Source organism: Echinops telfairi, unplaced genomic scaffold (genome assembly GCF_000313985.2).
Source record: "Echinops telfairi isolate 266 unplaced genomic scaffold, ASM31398v2 ScPeMD7_7469;HRSCAF=8507_0, whole genome shotgun sequence".
Classification (NCBI taxonomy): domain Eukaryota; kingdom Metazoa; phylum Chordata; class Mammalia; order Afrosoricida; family Tenrecidae; genus Echinops; species Echinops telfairi.
Genome location: NW_022111372.1, coordinates 5,659,142 through 5,679,624, shown reverse-complemented (window position 1 = coordinate 5,679,624; position 20,483 = coordinate 5,659,142). Strand labels below are relative to the sequence as shown.

Sequence of the window (20,483 nt, the reverse complement as noted above, 5' to 3'; positions counted from 1 at the left end):
CTGATTTGAGCCAGGATCTATGTGACATCAGCAGTGTTATCCCTTGTTCCATGCCCTCTTCTGAATCCAGCCAGAATTTCTGGTAGTTTCTGGTCAATATATTCCTGCAACCGTTGTATGATTTTCCACAAAATTTTATTTTCATGTGATACCAATGATATTGTTCTCTAATATGCATTTTTTGGGGGTTCACCTTTTATGGAATGGGTACAAATATGGATCTCTTCCAGTTAGCTGTCAGGTAGCAGTCTTCCAAATTTGTCTCATAGAGTTTGCCTCCAGTGCTTATAAGCTTGTTGAAACATCTGAATTCATATTCTATTAATACATGGTTCCTTGATTGTGGTTAATGCCTTCATTATAGCTTGGATTTCTTCCTTCAGTACCATTGGTTCTTGATTATGTGCTCCCTCTTGAAATGGGATGTTGACTAGTTGTTGTTGTTTTTCGTATAGTGAAAGTGTATTCTTTCCATCTTCTTTTGATACTTCCTGCTTCATTCAATATTTTGCTCATAGAAACTTTCAATATTTCACCTTGAAGTTTCAAAATTTTTCAGTTCTTTCAGTTTAATATATACATATTCTTCCTGTTTCATTTTCTAACTCTGGGTCTCTGCATTTCATTATAATCCTTTACCTTGTATTTTCTAGCTTCCCTTGGAAACTTTCTGTTCAGCTATTTTCCTCTATTTGCTTTTGCTACTCTCTGATTATGAGCAAGTTTCAGAGCCTCTTCTGACATCCACGTTGATCCTTTCTTTCCTGTCCTGTAATGACCTTTTGTTTTCTTCTTGATGACATCCCACAGTTCATCAGGTCTTCTGTCACTCGTGTTGAATGCAGCAAATCTGTTCTTGAGATTCAGGTGAGATAGGCTCAAGGTCATATGTTGGTTCTCATGGACTTGTGTCCATGTTCTTCCATTTCACCTGAGTTTGCATATGAGAAATTTTTCTGTTCCACAGACAACCCTTGGCCTTATTTTAACTGCCTGTGTTGAGTTTCAATCGTCTCTTCCCACAGATGAGGTCAATTTGATTTCTGTGTATTCCATCTGCATAGGAATACATATAAAATCACCTTTTGCACTGTTGAAAGAAAGTATTTGTCATGAAGAAATCACTGGTCTTGCAAAATTCTAGCATGCATTCTCTAGCTTCTATCGCCAAGTTACTGTTCTTTATTTCCAACTTCTGCCTTCCAATTATCACTACTTACCAATGCATCCTGATTGCCTGTTTAATCAATTTCAGACTGAAGACATTTGTAAAATTCTTCAGTTTCTGCATCACTAGGTTTAGTAGTTGGTGCATAAATTCAATTAATAGTTTTAAGGACTGAATTTCCTTCTATGGGGATAGCTATTTTCCTATCAAAGACAGCTTTGAACTTGTAGATCTCCAAATGTCCCTTTTGATGATGAATGTGACACCATTCCTCTTGACTTTGTTTTTACATGTATAGAAAACCATATGATCATCTGATTTAAAATGGGAAATGCCATTTTAGCTCAATGATACCTAGGATATAGCTCTTTAGACACTCCATTTCATTTTTGATGACTTCCAATTTTCCAAACGTAATACTTTGTATATTCCAAATTCAAATTATTAATAGATCTTTGCCGATTGCTCTTTTCATTTTGAGCCATGCCCTACCAGCAAATGAAAGTCCTTATGATTGTTCTCCATCATGTAGTGTTGTCAACTCCAATTTGCGAAAGCAGCTTTTCCTCAGTCATAGTTTGAGTGCTTCGGACCTCAACGGCTCATCTATTAGAATTACATCTGACAAAGTTTTGCTATTATTTATGATGTTTTCAATATCTAACCATGTTTTTTGCTATTCATAAGGTTTTAGGTGGCTAATTTCTCTAAAGTGCACAGCCTATTCCTTCTTATATATCTGAAAGCTCTGCTGAAACCTGTTAACTTGGGTGACCCAGCTAGGATTTGAAATGCTAGCAATGAAACTTTCAGCATCACACCAACACACAAGCCACCACAGTGCGACAAACTGACAGACAAATGATGATGAGAAATGTGTTGGAAGAACCACATTAAGAATTTTCACTCCGTCCCAATAACCAAAATATTTCTTACAAATAGGATGGCAAGACTTTAATTTGTCTACTTGGGGCACATCATCAGAGAAGAACCCAACTGTTAGAAAATAGCATCATTTTATTGGTACAGAGGAAGGTCCAAGAGATGGATAGTCAAAAGAGCTGAAATAACTGACTCAACATAGCAATGGGCATGAAGAAAGCACAGGACCAGGCAGCATAGTCTCACATATAATGTCACCACTAGTTGGGACCAACCCAATGGCAAGTAACAACTATTAAGAATATATTAGTGTCCTATGTGTAATTACAGACAGATGATTTAAGGACCTGGACTCTAGTCTCTTCATCTGTAGGATGATCATTAAGAAGTCTACATCTTAGGGTAACTGGAAAGACAAAAATTAAGATGTTGGAGTGCTTTTGAACGGTTCAAATTATAAAACTGCAATAAAAAACTTAATTTGCTGATGAACCTTCATAGATAGATTCCAGGAAAGGTGAGACTAAATATTATACATAGAGAATCAATATATTTCTTCCTATGCTTCTTGTATTTATAAAATGTCAAACAGGCAGAAAAAAGTGCAAAAATGTCAATGAACTCTATATCTTTAGCCAGACTCACCATTTTTTATATATATTTTACACTCTATGCTTAATAATTATCTCTCTCCAAATCTGGAGGCATTCTTTTCCCAATTTGTTCATGTATTAGATATTGTACCCCTTTATCTTTATAAATATCTTCATGTATTTTTTAAACCAGGATAATTTTTTATATATTCATGTCAAATTATGGAAATTCAAAACAGTTAATTTTTAAATCACTTAATTAACTAACAATGATCTAATACATGGTTTATGATCATTTTTACAACTGTCTCAAATATTATCTTGGCATATTTGTTTGCTTGTTTCCCGCAGAAAACCTAATGAATTGTAGTTAGAGATTATTTTGCTCTAAACTTTATTAATTCCTCAAGATTTCTATCATGTGTATCTTTAGTATTTTGAAGAAGACAAGCCAGAGCATTTGTAAATTGTCTCTCTACTTGAATTTATCTAAGGTGTATTTAGCATTAGATCCATGGTTCTGGCCAGGACTAACATGGAAGTAGTACTTCTTCTCAGTTCAATGTAGCAGGAGGTATATGAGACTGGTTTTTCTAATTTTTGGTTAAGGTTATTTCTATTAATCTTCCTAATGAATATTTACTATGGAGTCTAAACTGAATTAAGCATGTTGTGGGGAGATCCATCAAGACAATGTAAATACCCTATTCATCAAACTTTGAACTATTAATCTTATCATTTATTAATAATTTTCTAACTTCTTAATTCTTCCTTTATTATTTCAACTTTATAAAATAATATGGCAAGAACTTTTACCCCTTCCACCAATTTATTTAAGTATTCAGTGATATTTACATGAATGTAAACTCACAGATTTTTATTTTACTCCATAAGCTATTTTATTCATTAGATTTTCTGTTATAGACTGGCTCAGTTTTTTTCAGTGCTGGAAAAAAGAAAAAATTCTTCAAATTTTGAGCCTATAAATCCCCCCACTGTAAATTCTTTAAGTACTTCTTTACTTTCAGTAAGGAGGGGGGGAAAAGTGTCCAGTTTTTTAGGTTTATCTTCTACTTTCTAGACCATAGATATTGAGTGAACTTTTCTGTAAGGAGCTCAGGTTCCATGGAGTTGATCTTAGTTCCTTATGAGGTTAAAAAAATAAATTAATAAGACTTTGTATACTCATTGTTACCATTAGTGTATTCTCAGTCCTTGACCCTCTCAACAGAATTTTTTTTCCCTTCAAACTCAAATTACACAACAAAGGAAATATGTTAGCCTTTTCTGGTTTCAAATGTTTAACTCCTCTTTCAAAAAATGACAGAATTTGTTTCCACACATCCACAGCCATTGAGTAGATTTCAATCCATAGGTACCCTATTGGAGGGAGTAGAACTCGCCTATGGGACTCCCAAAGCTAAAGTATTTGTGGAATCAGACTGCTGCACCTTGCTCTCATGGGAGGACAGCTGGATTTGAGTCATGAACCTTTCAGTTAAGAGCTAAGCACTTTAATCACTGTGCCACCTGAGATTCTTAAGCATGTTCCTACTACCCACAGTACACCATAAAAATGTAATTTGAGAATAACTGCTTTACAGTGTTATGGAAAATTACCAACCATAATCTGTTTTCCATTATATTTTCCCCTTGAGGTACAATTTACACATAGTCAGAAAATAACCATCACCTGTGTGAACTCACTTCTACTGAGATATAAAACATCTCCATCTTAATAGGAAGTCTCCTTGTGACCTTGCCCATTAATCACCATCCCTGATCCCAAAAGCAACCACCATTTATTCAGTGAACCGGGCAGTCATATAGACATCTGTAGTCTGGATCATAATATTGAATAGAAAAATATCAATTATGTGATTAGCCATAAGAAAAACTTCTTGCCAATATTCCATTTTCACAGTTAGCTCTTCAGAGCTTCCCAAGTATATTACATGGCCTCCTTAACTGCTTATGGCAACAATTCCTTTAAATAGGTGTTAATGTCCTGAAGTAGAGGATCTCTTAAATGAGGTGTTGGAAGGTGTGTCAAAAACAAACAACACACACACACACACACACACACACACACGGCCATTATACTTTATTTGGTGCTAAATACGTTGTTATAGACTAATAAAACCTTGAATCCAACTGTTTTTTCCAACTTTGAAATGACTTTATTAGAGGGTTGTTTTAAAGGACACCTTCCAATTCTTTCCCAAGAGGCTCTTGGACACATTCCAGTTATAACTGTATGCCTTCTATTTGATCATTTTCATTGATCTTTGCATCCTATTTAAAATGTCCTCAATGGGCCATTCTGATCAATTGGAAGTGCAACTGTCCCAGGTGTATGAATGGAAGGCAACTAACTGTTGAGTTGCCTAGTGCTGGGCGTGATGGAGCGGGGTGAATACCAACTTTTTAAACAGATAAGAATTAGTTACAAAATAACACTCCTAAATTGATACTGAAATTGCAATTCAATAATTGAATTATTTTGAATGCTTTAAACACTGCAAACGGCCATGTAACCTACCCAAACACATTATTTATTTCACACCTATTTAAATTGTGGGTTTAGTTAATTTCTCTAATTATCTAGGCTTTTGTAGGGTATGCTAATAGTTAATATATTATCTTCTTCAAGTTGTGGAAATATCATGATACCTTTTCAAGATTTTAGCAATAGTTGCATGCCAAAATGAGGAATGCTATTTCCTTAGACTAGTAGGTATTTTAAGATTAGATTAGTGATATGTTGATTCTGTTGTTGTTGTTGTTATTGTTAGAGTATTGGACTTAGTTCCTCTCCTAAGGTATTTCAAGTTTCAGCTGATGATTGATAGAGATGTAGGAACATGGCTGGAAATGAGAGCATGGGCTAGATCAGATTCAGTCACAGTAAACCAGTGTCTGTCTTGTCCCACTCTGATTCATGAAACCTCTCTGTGTGTCAGAGTAGAAATGGACTCTGTAAGGTTTTCACTGGCTGATATTTTAGAAGTAGAGCACCAGGTCTTTGTTTCACAGTGCCTCTGGATGGACCCTGACCTGTAACCTTTTGTTGAATAGTAGGTGCATTAACCATTTGAGGTGAGAGTCAATGTGGAGGACAGAGGAGTTACACATTCTAATTACGCTTCTGTAGGGAGATGAGAATTATGGAAGGAGAATGAAGCTGAAACTAGAAGACAAGTCAGGAAGAAAGAATGGTGGCCCTAGGACTCTGTTTGAGAAAACAAGACAAGTAGCTGGATCACATTAGTAAATTCGGATGACTGGAGCCATCTGAATTTCCTAATAGAATACAAATGAGGAGAAAAGAAAGAGAAACATTAATGGTTTGCATTTGGGCAGCAGTGTGAGTATTCCTACCATTTACTGAGCTTAGAAAACAAAATGAAAGGGGAATAAGAATTCTGATTTTTATATGTATATTAAATGAGGGGCTTCCTCTTAGACCTCTAAAGTAGTATTTCCCAAATTGAGCAATATCATAACCTGGAGGGGTTGCTGGAAGCATCCAAGGGTCCCGCAAAAGCAAATACCTACACTTTATCCTGGATTATGGGCTATAGTACAAAAGTTTTTCATTGTCAAGGGGTGAGAGAGTGGGGAGATTTGGGAGCACGAGTAAATTTTTTTCCTGAAAAGATGGTGGTATGCCAAATAAATGTGGGGATTTAATTTTGGGTAATGGCCAATTGACATGTGAGAATATAAATCGTGAGTTCACAGATATGAACGAATGAAATACCAATTTGGGATTATTAATATATAGCCAGTATTTCAAGTCAAAACATTTAGATAAAATGATGTATGAAATGAATGGAAAAGTAGATGAAAAGTAAGTGCGAAGCAACAGAATCGGGGTAGCTTGAATGATCTACTCAGTGTATGCTGATTTTATCTGATGGTGCCCCATTTCTGTCATCTTCATCCTCTGTTTAATTGGGCCTTGCCTGTTTTTTTATCTATTAATCATTTTATTGGGGGCTCATACAACTCTTACCAAAATGCATACATCCATCCACGTGTCAAGCACATTTGTACATTTGTTGCCATCATCATTCTCAAAGCATTTGCTTTCTACTTGAGCCTTGGTATCAGCTCCGCATTTTTCCCCTCCCTCCCCGTGCCCCCTCCCTCATGAACCCTTGATACTTTATAAATTGTTATTATTTTGTCATATCTTATACTGCCCGATGTTTCCCTTCACCCAATTTTCTGTGGTCCATCCCCCAGGAAGGAGTTTATAGGTAGATGCTTGTAATCAGTTCCCCCTTTCTACCCCACCTTCCCACTCAGCACTGGTCCTGAAGGGTTCACCTGTCCTGGATTTCCTGTGTTTCCAGTTCCTAACTGTACCAGTGTGCATCTCTGGTCCAGCAGGATTTGTAAGGTAGAATTGGGATCATGATAGTTGGGGTTGGGTGGGGGGAGAGAAAGCATTTAGGAACTAGAGGAAAGTTGTATGTTTCATCTTTGCTATACTGCACCCTGACTGACTCGTCTCCTCCCTGTGACCCTTGGCCTTGCCTGTTCTATGGGATTAGTGCCTTATGCCTACCCTGTAAGATAATGTAGAGGCTGGCTGTTATCTTACAAAGTGAACAGATTCGAGTGGGGTATGAACTGCAAGAAGAAAGTATATAATAAGAGGACAGATGCAGATGGAGTGTGGGGGTCCCTGCAGTATAGAAGCTCCAGGGTCCAGAGCTTTAATAGGGGAAGGCTTATATAGGCTTTAGGTCACGTGGCCAGCATGCATGTGCCAAGATTACGTGAAGGGAAGTTTACAATTCTTGAGGCATGCAAAGAGGTATTAGCTCATTAATGCAGGCTGTTCAAAGGCAGAGGAGAAGATGAGGCTTTGGAAAAAAGCAAAAACTGGTTAGTTTTCAAGTGGCTGCTTTCTACTTTTTTTTTTTTGGCCAGAGAATAGGAGGCCAAGCATCTGTTTTATCTCAGGTGGAGAAATGGACAAACAGCTGCTTCCATCAGCTCCTCGGGATGAGCTGTCAACATTTTTCCATGACCTTGGGCTATGAAATGCCGTCCTGTTCTGTTTGCCTAAGGAACAAACAGCTTTCCTCCACACTTCTCTGTTCACCTCCTGTCTACCAGATTTTCCCTGCTTTGCTAGGATGAAGCATCTTTGATATTAAAAAGTCTTAACAATATATGTCACATCTCTAAATCGCAACGGATTTTTCTAATGGTTTCTATATTAGGCTGCTCGAATTTCAATAACAAATACCCTGGTATTAAATGGTTTAAAACAACACAACTTTATTCTCTCGCAGCTCTAGAGGGTAGAAGTTTAACATCCAGGTGTCAGCAGGGCCCTGGTTGCTCTGAGCGAGCTTCTGAGGGCTGCTTCTTTGGGCTGTCATTGATCCTGGTGTTCCTTAGCTTTTAAATGTGTTATTCCAATGTTGCTGCTATTTTCACCTGGCCCTCTTCTCCGTGTCTCTCTGTGTCTTCTCTTCTTACAAGGATGCTAGTGATTCAATTAAGTATCTCCCCTAAAAGGGGGATGGATTTATCTTGTGATCTTCAAATACATCTCAAATAAAAAAGATTGCAACTGGACATGGGTTTTGTGGGGAAATAATTCCTTCTCTCACACCTCCTTTTTAGGTAAACAAAAAAGTTACAAAAATGTTGAATCGGTCCTCATGGTAACAGTATTTACAAAGTACTCATGTTCCTAGATCCCACTTCAGCCTCTGGAAGGAGAAACTGGGTCTGAATTTTTAAACAGCACTCAGGTGATTCTTATGAGGCATGAACTTTAAAAATTACTGGCTATAAATTCAGTCCTTCAACCTGTTTTCCACTGAAGGTAGGCTCCAGAATCTCCATAGGCCATAACAGTGGTCCTTTGATGTGTGGTGTGCTTGTGGTAAAAATTTTCATACAGAGGCACAAATTGGTATGTGGAGAAGGGTGTGAAAAAGCACCTTACAAGATCCTGTTGAAGGGATATCTCCTACTTCTCATGCCACTTACAGGTGCTGAAGAAATCAAAATATTAGGAAGACTATTCTTCATACAGTACCATAATAATACTGCAACACATCAAGAAGGTGTCAGATTTGCTTAGCTATAAGTTAGGTCTAATTAGAACAGTAGGTGGAAGTAGATGTATTTATTCTTCACAGTTTATAGTCTGCATATTAGTTACTTACTGGATACTTTAAAATAATGAGAAAAATGCTGATTATTAATTTGTGTGTTACTTACAAGCTCTCTCATATTAGCAGTTGTGCTTATTAGTATCCAAATAAACCAAATCATAATGACCCTTTAAGCACAAGGGAGAACGGCCCCGGTGAGTCTCCTACACAGCAACTCTTACTGGGGTAGACAGTCTCCTCTTTCTCCCCAGGAGCTGCTGGTAGTTTTGGACTGCTAACTAGCACGTTGCCATTGCGCTATCAGAGATCCATCATATGCAGTGTCCTTGTCTATGCACCTAAATTTTCCACCACAAGCACAATGCACACCAAAAGACCACTGTTAGGTCCCATAATGACGCTGTGTCCTGTCATTATGTCCTATAATCACTCAGTAGTTTGAGAATGATGATGGCAGCAAATATACAGATGCGCTTGACACAGTGGATGCATATATGGGTTGTGATAAGAGTTGTAAGAGCCCCCAATAAAATGATTTTAGAAACATAGGCACTTGGATAGCCCTATTATCAGACAAAGAGCCTTGTAAAGTGGATTTCAGCAGTAGTATTTAGACTGACATGCAACATAGTGTCATTATTTCTCCTTTTGGATCCATTTTGCATTTATTCCAAAATGTTAATAGCTTCAAAAAAAAGAAAGAAAGAAAACAGCTTGGAATAATGAAGTGATAGCTAGTGGTTTTTAAAATTCATTGTTCATAAGAATCACAGGCATACTCTTCAAAAATTCAAATGTATTGTCTTATTTTCTTCCTAATATGTATAGCATTTAGGAAAAGATAAGAATTTGAGTTTTCTCTTTTTCTGTGTTGCCTTAATTTAACATTGATTTGATCTATAATAAATAGTTTCCCAAATATCCAATATAATTATTTTTGAATAAAGCATGTAGAATACATTTAGAAGCTTTATCATTTTTAGTAATTAAATATGTTTTAAAATAGTATTCAATGATAGGTTTTTGTTCCATGGGCAAATGTAATACTATCTCAGTGGCATAATATTTATTCATATAACAAATTATAAACATTATCAGCAATATTATTCTCACATGTATCTAATGTTTAAACTCTCAAGAGAGCAGGCATGTAACTATATGTGTCTATTTTTCAGAAGAAATAAGTGGGCACTCTTGAAGTCGGTGCTTCTGGCAAATTCAAAACCACCACTGATTCTCATAAACATGTAGTGCTTAGACAGAGGCTACTTGCTGGATGTGTGGTTTTCAGTGAATGCTTACAGGATACTAGACTTTTATGATGATGGCTCCTTAAATAAAATAATCTTTTAAGCAATGAAACAAAATGGTAAATGAATAAATACATGAAAAGGTGTGCTGGCAGATTTGGGATAATTTTATGATTTTTTATACTTTTATATGTGACTTGCACCTTATGATTTGAAATGTCAAGGCAACCCAGGCATTTCCAACTGATGAGGACTGAGTTAAAAGTCTTCCTCAACTTCCTACACTGCACAGCCATGGTAGTCTTTCAGTGGATACAGCTTATTCCTGCGCATGGTGCAGTTACAGAACTTTAAGCTGTGATATATCATCCAATTGAATCACACATTGGCTAGCCATCACCAGAACATTATCTATAGCCAACACTGTCGATATAGAGTCCTTCAATTTCATCATATATAATTTTTGGAAACTTTGTATGAAGTTCATACATTAGATATATATATATATCTATAAATATATATATATATATGTTTTATTTCTTACCTTAAGCTTATGTGAATTCAGTGGCTCCTTAAATGTCATATTGCTCTCTACTTCCATTCACTACTGATTATCTGAAGAAACAGTAGGGAGAGGTCACAATCTCCATTGTACATTTTGTTATATAAAGCACTAGTTGCCAAAGGTGGCCACACATTACTGTAACACTTAGAGCTTTAATTTTTAAAATCATTTCTAAAATATCCCCATGCACTAGTCCATGCTCCTCAAGTAGAAGCAGGCAGGGAGGAATATTATTTTAAAAACACTTCAGGTGATTCTAATATATAACCAGAGTTGAGAACTACAATTTAGAATTAGAGAAAAGAGTTTGTTTCAGAGATCTGATAGAAGAATGTTAGTACTAAATTAAAGTTTCCTCAATAATGTAATAAAAATTTTAAGTCATTCAAGGAATATGTTCTATTGTTGCTAAAAATATGTTTAATGACCCTGTGGCCCGAGAGTAGACTAGCCTCTATGGGTTTCCAAGACTGCAAAGAAAGCCTTCTCTTTCTTCCTTTAAGAACATAGCTGTATCAAAAGGCTGATTTGTGCTTGGCACCTTAACAAGTAACCCACTATACCACTGCATTGACTTAATGGAAGTGAGTGGTTTTGATTGGAGTAATTAAATTAATAATGTCAATTAGCTATTACCTATATTTATTTTGAAATTTTCTATCAGTATAAACAAAAACTCATTGCTTCCTAAATAATGCTTCCCCATCACTTCCTCCCCCTATTAACCTCTGATATATATTGGTATCTATTCTTTTTATTAGTTTTATTAGCATATAATTTACATATCAGGCAATTTAATAGTTCAATCATATTAAGTTGTGAGATTATCACCAAAGTAAATCTGATAATAGTTTCTCCTCCTACTGATAGTTGTTATCTCCAAATTTCCCCCCATTTCCCTTGATATGCTCTGAAGTAAATATTAATCCAGTTATTTTCTTTGTATTTCCCTCTCCTGGATTTCATATACATAAATCATACAAAACACCAACAGGAAGCAAACAAACTTAAAATCCAACAACAATGACAAAACTGAACAAAGAAAAACCTTAATTAAAAAGAAGCAGAAAATATTAAAAAATGAAAAACATTTAAGTGGGTCAAAGGGAGATCAAATTATAACATGTTACATTTTAACCTACTACATCTGCCGTAATAGACGTCACACTACTCTCTGTTGATAGCAAGGCTATTCACATCGCTGGATGATGCTCGAGGATGTTCACTGGAGGCTTAGTCAGTGTGGGACCCTGCAAAAGGATGTTGGGTTTCTGCTGTCATCCAGCCCCTTCTGCAAACTGGGTATTCACAATTTAAACTCTGATACTGTTCCCCCGCTTTGAAATCGGATTCTATCATTTACAATCCTTGGATCACGCTGGCTGGTGTGCTTCTTCCACACGGACTTAGTTGATGCCTCCCTTAAATGGCTGCATGTTTTAAGTGAAGCCTTTAAGACCGCAGACACTATTATTTCTGACAGCTGGGCACCACCTGGTTTCCTCACTACACTTTGGTATAGTACCCATATTTTCAGCGATCTTTTCATGGGGGCAAAAATAGAGTAGGTCCACACCATAGAAGTAATTTTTCTTAGATCAGAGTTAAAACTAAGTATACCCCCAATCCATTGATAACTATACATACAGTAACTGGATTGATGATTATCTGGGGTCATGGCAGGGAAGAATAAGTGGAAAAGGGGAGCTAGCAACAATGAGTACAATGTTCTGAAATTTATTGTGGTGATGATTGCACAACTCTTCATATATGGTTTAAATATGTCTCTGATTCATTTTAGAAACATTATTATCATTTTATGACAGAGGACATTATAACTCATCTCCTGAGTCATAAGGTAATTCTATTGGAGTATGATTGATTTAGTCAGTGGTATAGAATTTAAAACATTGTTGAGAAAAGAAAATTGTACATGTGTAGGCCAACTTTTCAGGTCACAGTACATGAATAGTTCACTTGTACAAATTAAACTCTTAAGAGACTGGACGGTATTTACACAAGCAATGGGGGCTGTTGATAAGACAAAACTTTCAATAACATACATTCGAAAGGCAGAACCATGTCTCCCACATTAATACATATCTTAAGAAGGCAGGGAGAGGATTAGGATAGTAAATATATGGTAGTCTCAGGCCACCATCCACCGGAAGTGCTCAAAGTAGGAGTTACTACCCAAATGTCCGATGATCACCGATTTCGTAACCTTGGGAGAGCAGTCATCTGCTTCTTTACACACGAGGGAGTTTCAGCCTTCAGTCCAGGGCAGTGAGTCAGCTCTTTAAATCTGCTACAGGTAACAGGTAACTTTGCAGCAAAGGCCAATTTGCTTAGTGAGGTTTCTGTATCAGATCTTCCAGGTGTGGTTTATGACAGATGTTGGGCACCTTGAAATGACAGCATCCTGGATTGAAGAGCTTGTGCCTTTTCCATTTAGTGCTTTTGATCCTTTTCTGAAGATCACCTTGTGCGTGGAAGCTTTTATTCTGGATTTTGTCCAGTTCCACTGGTCTTTTGTTTTTCTCTATTTCTATTTTCTCTATTTCCTTTCTGTAGTTTTTTTTATTATTTTTTGGGGGGCTCGTACGATTCTTATCACAATCCATACATACATCCATTGTGTCAAACACATATGTACATTTGTTGCCATCATCATTCTCAAAACATTTGCCTTCTACTTTAGCCCTTAATATCGGCTGCTCATTTCCCCCCTCCTTCCCCACTCCCTGCTCCCTCATGAACCCTTCATAATTCATAAATTATTATTTTGTCATATGTTACACTGTCTGACGTCTCCCCCAACCCTCTTATCTGCTGTCCATCCCCTTGGGAGGAGGCTATACGTAGATTCTTGTAATCGGTTTCCCCTTTCTACCCCACATTCCCTTCACCCTCCAGGCATCGCCACTCTCACCACTGGTCCTGAAGGGGTCATCTGTCCTGGATTCCCTGTGTTTCCAGTTGCTATCTGTATCAGTTGCTAGCCAGATTTGTAAGGTAGAATTGTGATCATGATAGTGGGAGGGGGGGGTGAGGAAGCATTTAAAAACTAGAGGAAAGTTATATGTTTCATCGTTGCTACCCTGCACCCTGACTAGCTCATCTCCTCCCCACAACCCTTCAGTAACGAGGTGTCCTGTTGCCTACTGATGGGCTTTGAGTCTCTACTCTGCACTCACCCACATTTACAATGATAATGGTTTTTGGTTCTTTGATGCTTGTTACCTGATCCCTTGGACAGCTCGTGGTCACACAGGCTAGTGTGCTTCTTCCATGTGGGCTTTGTTGCTTCTGAGCTAGTTGGCCGCTTGTTTATCTTCAAGCCTTTAAGACCCCAGATGTTACATCTTTTGATAGCCGGGCACCATCAGCTTTCTTCACTACATTTGCTTATACACACATTTGTCTTCAGTGATCGTACCAGAGCACGGTACCCCATCAGACCCAACTGAAGGACATGCCTAGAGGTCAAAATCAGACCTTGATCTATTTACAGGTTGTTCTTTCTTTTGAAAATTTTTTTCTTTTAATTAATTTATTCTTCTACAGGTAATTGGTTTCCTTTTTGTTGTCATCGCTGTGTTCTCACTCATTGCCTATCTTGCTATGGCTTTATTCTTGTTGCATATTATTATCTCTACAGATCTATCTAGATAAGATAGACTGCATGAATAATCTGGAGGAGAAAACAACAGGACCAATGGTTCTGGGGCACTCGGGAGAGGGGAAGGCGGGGGTAAGAAGGTGGTGCTCACCAACCCAGGAACAGGGGATCAACAAGTGATCCAAAATCAGTGGCAAGGAGGGTGTGAGAGGCCTGGTAGGGACTCAGCAAAGGCATGTAACTGAGAGAAATTACTGAAACCCAAATGAAGGCTGAGGGTGATAGTGAGAAAAGAGGAAAGTAAAAGGAAATAGAGGAAAGAAGTAGGTGACAAAGGGTATTTATAGAGGTCTAAAGACTGGAATGTACATATGTAAGTATATCTATATAAGAGTGCATGAGTTGTATGAGCCCCTAATAAAATGATTATTTAAAAAAAGAGTGTGGGGAAACAGATCTACATGCATATATTTATAGGTTTACTATTAAGGCAGCAGATGGACATTGGGCCTCCACTCAAGCACATACTCAATGCAAGAACACGTTGTTCTATTAAATTGGCATTTCAGGATGCACACCTTCCCAACACGATTGTTGAAGAAAATTGTGAGCATAAGCAAATGTGGTGAAGAAAGCTAATGGTGCCTGGCTATCAAAAGATATAACATTTGGGGTCTTAAAGGCTTGAAGATAAGCAAGCGGCCATCCAGCTGAGAAGCATCAAAGCCCATGTGGAGGAAGCACACCAGCCTGTCTGACCATGAGGTGTAGAAGGGACCAGTTATCAGGCATCAAAGAACTAAAAATCATACCAGTGGGTGCCCACCTTCCACTGGTCTTTTAATCTATCATTATACCAGTAACAAGCTGTCTTGACTGCTGTGGTTGTGTATTAAGTTGAGGTCAGCTAGTGGAGACCTCCTACTTTGTTCTTTATGGGAAGTTCTTTGTTTATCTTTGGCCTCTTCTCTTTCCATATGAAGTTGGTAATGAATTTTCCATTTTTAAAAAGAATAATGTTGGAATTTGGGTCAGAATACAACCGGAATTCTCTTTAGAGGGACGATGGTGAGATTTCATTTCACGCACTTTGGGCATATGTTCAGGAGTGATCAGTCTCTAGTGAAGGACAGCATGCTTGGTAAAGGTAAGGAAAGTAGAACAGAGGATGACCTTTAAGGACATGGATCGACACATTGGCTGTACCAATGGGCTCACATAACAATAATTGTTCTATCCAATTGTCTCTGTTCCCTAGTCTCTGGCGCCTCTGATCTCAACAGCTACCACTTCAGACAGAGATCTGGAACATGCAATCAATGATCCTGAGTTTTTTCTCTCTAGTCAAAATGGTTCTCATACACAGATGAATGAATGGTTTTGATGGTGGTGGAGGTTTTTTATTTTAGCAGTCTATACTTCCAAGGAAACAAAGGATGGTGATTTAATGCACATCCTCTAATATAATAGAGTTTAAAGATACATTTAAAAAGATACATTCCACCTTAATACTGTAACAGAGAATGTCCACCAAATGTGATTATAGCCATAAGCAACTCTTATAAACTTTCATAGAGTTCATTCTGGCCAATAGCATCCTTAGAGGCGAACTAAAACCATCACATTCTGGCTCATAATCAAGCACATTAACCTTTTGTGTCATCCTGTAATTATGCAGCAGGATCTCTGGTGGTGTAGTGGGTTACGCTTTGGGTTGTTAACCATAAGGTCACCAGTGTGAAACCATCCTCTGGTCTGAGGGAGAAAGATTAAGCATTTTACTCCTGAAAAGATATATAGTCTTGGAAACCCACAGAGGCAGTTCTGCTCTGTCTTACAGGATTGCTATGAGCCACAGGCATAAAATACATAATAGTGCATGTGTAAGGAATTAAGTCTAGAGGGCCATATTAATGGATTATATCTCAGTGCCATATGTTTTGTTTTAGTTTAGCCTGGGTCTCTTGTGAATAATGCTTCAATATACATTGCTATTAAATATTATTTTTCAAATAGAAGTCATCAAGAAACTAAAGAAAATGGTTCTGAAATATGTATCATGGTGGTCTCTGGAACCTACTTTAGTTGAATGGAGAGGATTTCTTAAATATCTTTATAATTTTCAGGAGAAATTTACAGCCTTCTAATTGGAAAGCCGTCTTAGGCCTGCATATGGTATCAAATCTGACTTCTCCTCAAATAGTAACCCGCCAGATAGATCAAATTGTCATAAACCCACACTACAATAAACGAAGAAAGGACAATGACATTGCTATGATGCACCTTGAATTTAAAGTGAATTACACAGGTAAGCTGAATACCTTCTCAGTGCTTAATCAGTTCAAATTAAATTTAAAATTATATTTGATTATAAACAATATTAATCATTAATAACTCATACATGTGGATAATTTCTTATAAAATAATTTAATTTTAAATGTATAAATCTAGAGAAACATTCAATTGTCTTCAAAAAGGTGTTTCAATCTAACTTTCTAGTCAGCCTAGTAGAATAGAACTCAGCGCCTTCCACAACAATAAACATGAAAGGAAAGCGCAGAGAAAATAGGTCATGTTATTATTCACAATCGCTCTACTTCTGAAGTGAAAGAATGATCGTCCTTCTGCCACCAAGGTTAGAGCCAGATATAAGCTAGGAGACAACCATGTGTGCTTACAGTACAGTGAGCAAAAAGTTATCAGTGTAGTGAATTGTTTAAAGGACATTGGATTAGTGGGTGGAAGAGTTTCTTCAAATGCTTAACTTGCAGGAACAGCACCAGTGAATGAACTTTACCCAGAAAGCCTTTCTTCAACCCAAATTTTACTGTGAAATCTTTTCCAATCCATTAGGAAAAAGTGCTCCCCACGTGCATGGAATTTGGTTTGCTCTGCAAGCAACTTACCATAGTAATAATCACTTGATAACATTTGATGAAAGTAGACTATCACTATGGTTAGTTGCATAGCGCTGCCCTTCAGTGTAAGCCTTAAAGCTTATCCCCGGTCTTCATGGTTGGGATGCTTAATAAATATCAGGTGGCTTATAAATTGCTAGGGAAGCGTTTTTAAAGTGAGCGATCACTTTAAATGTTTCCAGAAATGCCCTGTGGAACAATTGCATAAAAGCTTTTTTAATGTGGAGATAATTGCGAAAATCAAAAGAACTTCAGCGTATTTGCCCCAAGTTTCCCTTCACTGACCCTGAAAAATGCCCTTACAAAGATTTTCACAGAAATGGGATTATTTTCTGTTAAAACAAACAAACAAAAAAAACCTTGATTATTTAAATATCAAACATAAATGATTAATCCATAAAGTGATTGTTTACACTATAAAAGATCATTCAGGAGAATAAATTAACGACAACAACAAAAACACTTGCCATCAATTCAATTTAGATTCCTAATGACTGTGATCTTTCAGGTAGGTTGACCTTTCCTTTTAGGCACTTCTGGGTGGGCTCAATCGACTAACCTTTCAGTTACTATGTCAGTAACTGAACTTCACTGTTTATGCCACCCAAGGACTGTCAAGGAAGTAACGACCCACTGCCATAGAGGTATGGACAGTTGCCACTGTCCAACTTGTAAGAACAGAACTGCCTCGTAGGTTTCTAAGGCTCTACTCATAACAGAAATAGACTGCTATGTCTTGTCTTTTTCCATAGACTGTGTGTGTGTTTGAACCATTGACCTTTTGGTTAGCAGTTGAGCACTTTAACCACTGTGCCACCTGGGCTCCAGGGAAGTAAATAGAAGCACCTAAAAGATCACCAGTGGTACCTAATGCATTACCAAATAAGTGCTGTTCTGAAATCCATTTCACCTAAGATTGATGTATAAAACATGTTCTGACAAGAAGAAAACAAAAATGCCTACTTTCTGGGTTAAACATTTAAAATGATTGATTTTTAAAACTTGTCAGAAATACTTATATGTCTGTTTATGTTGTTTTTTGGTCTTTGCCTTATTTTTCAGATTACATACAACCTATTTGCTTACCAGAAGAAAACCAAGTTTTCCCTCCAGGAATGAATTGTTCCATTGCTGGTTGGGGTAGGCTTGCACATCAAGGTAAATGATGAGACACACACACATACACAAACCCAAAGTGAAAAACTTATTAATAAAAATATGCTAGTATTATATTTCTTTATCACTGTGTTTTTTCTATTTTTTTCCACATCATATAGAGTGTTTGAGGAGTACCTGGCTGGTGAAAATCTCTATGCACTCAATTACTAGATGTTAGATCAGAGGTTACAACACATTCAGAGGAGCTTCAAACAAAAGGCCTGCTCTTCTTCCTTCCCAGGCTCGCAGTCTTCAAATCCCTGTGGAGCACAGTTGCTCTGAGACAGAAACAACTGCGTGGCAGCTAGTTGCTGGTTATAGAGTGTGCTATAAAACTATAATCCTTACTCGAGGGGAGTCCAATGATGTCACAAAGTCAACCTCTAACATTAGTACCACATCCACTCCTCACTTAGCATCATAGTTAGGTCTCAAGCATGAGGTCATTATGCAACAATCAGCGTTATGTGAAAATGGAGGATAACCACATCCTGACGTAACTGCTGCATCACATCATCACATACTTACCAAACCCCTGAGAACCATGGCCCAGCCAAGCTGACACACAGCCCAAACCATCTTGTCTTGCACTGGGGCATTCATTCCCGCCAGACATACATCATTACTAAATAGTGCAAAATAGTCAGATAGGTTTTTATACTATTCTCATAAATGTGAGAAATGTCAATCACAAGATACTAGATAACAGAGCAGTAGATATATAAATACCTTTAAAATAACATATCTATTAAAATGACCATAAGTGAAGATTAAAAACACTTATTTTATAAGCAACATACCTAGTGCATTGGTACAAACTCTATTTATTTATAACATGTATAAGTGAATCTTCTTAATGTAAATATTCTCTTAAATCTCTTAATAAGAACAGGTCCACCTTAGCTTTGCCATGCATTCTTATATCTCCTAAGAGGAACACTCAGAGGGAATATTTTACACACAGGAGTAAATGTTGACATACCATACCCTTGACTCACTAGCATTAATAGCATGTTCTCCAAAGTGAGAACTACAAGAAATTAAAAATAAGAAGCAGTTGCCTTCAAATTACTTCTTTTTCAAAAAAATTGTTTTATTAAGGGCTCATACAACTCTTATGACAATCCATACATACATCAATTGTGCCAAGCACATTTGTACATTCATTGCCTTCATCACTCTCAAACATTTCCTCTCCACTTAAGCCCCTGGCATTAGGTCCTCATTTTCCCCCTCCCTCCACATCCCGAGCCCTCCCTCATGAGCCCTTGATAATTTATAGATTATTATTTTGTCATATCTTGCCCTGTCCGATGTCTCCTTTCACCCATTTTTCTGTTGTCCGTCCCCCATGGAGGAGGTCACATATAGTTCCTTGTAATCGGTTCCCTCTTTCCCACCCACTTGCCCTCTACCCTCCCAGTATTGCCACTCACACCACTGGTCCTGCCTTCAAGTTAATTCTAACTCACGATGGCCCAGGGAACGCAGAGTACAACCACTCTACAGTTTTCAAGACTGTGATCCGCATAAACGAACCTCAAGGCCAAGGCAGTAGGCAGGACTAAAATGACTGCACTAGATCTTAATTAAACTCCATTTTGAGTCAAACTATAGTTGGCCTAAAATCTCTGCTTCTGTGGATCTCCAGAGACAGTTCAGTTTGCTATAAAAAAGTTTTACTGTTTAAAACCCAAAAGGAGACAGGATCAAGATGTTAGCTTGTGCTAGGACTTACTTATTAAAATACATTTATAAAGAGTATTTGTGTGGCTTGATCCATGAAGAATATTTCAGTCAACATGGCCCAGCAGGCTAAGAAATAGAAATGTTAATGTTAAAAAAGATTGTAATTTAACAATATTGTTTTAACTTTTGGTCATTTACCCCATGCATGTAGCTCTTTTTTTACTCTGTACAATAAAATTCTCACTAGCTTCTTGCGGTTTGGAACACTATAAGGCCATACCTGAATGTTAGTATATCTCTAACTATCCACCTTTCAATGGAGTATTTACTTTTACTGCAAAGAAAACATAAGACTAATGCTGTTCGATAACATACCTTTTACAATCAGAATACCTGACTGCCTTTATTTACTGGCACCTCTGGTTAGGTCCAAAAGCGGAGTGGATTACCCAATAAGCAAGGAAACTATGTGTTTATTTATGCTTCCTA

General features: G+C 37.4%; 1 protein-coding gene across 1 annotated transcript in view; it reads left to right on the top strand.

Annotated features, from left to right (window-relative positions):
• The window catches only part of TMPRSS15 (transmembrane serine protease 15), a 179,006-nt gene that overhangs the window by 148,745 nt on the left and 9,778 nt on the right, over positions 1–20,483 (top strand). Inside the window, exons 23-24 of the mRNA XM_004711306.1 lie at positions 16,356–16,537; positions 18,210–18,305. Of these exons, the coding sequence (XP_004711363.1) occupies positions 16,356–16,537; positions 18,210–18,305 (278 nt within the window). The remainder of the gene's footprint in view (positions 1–16,355; positions 16,538–18,209; positions 18,306–20,483) is intronic.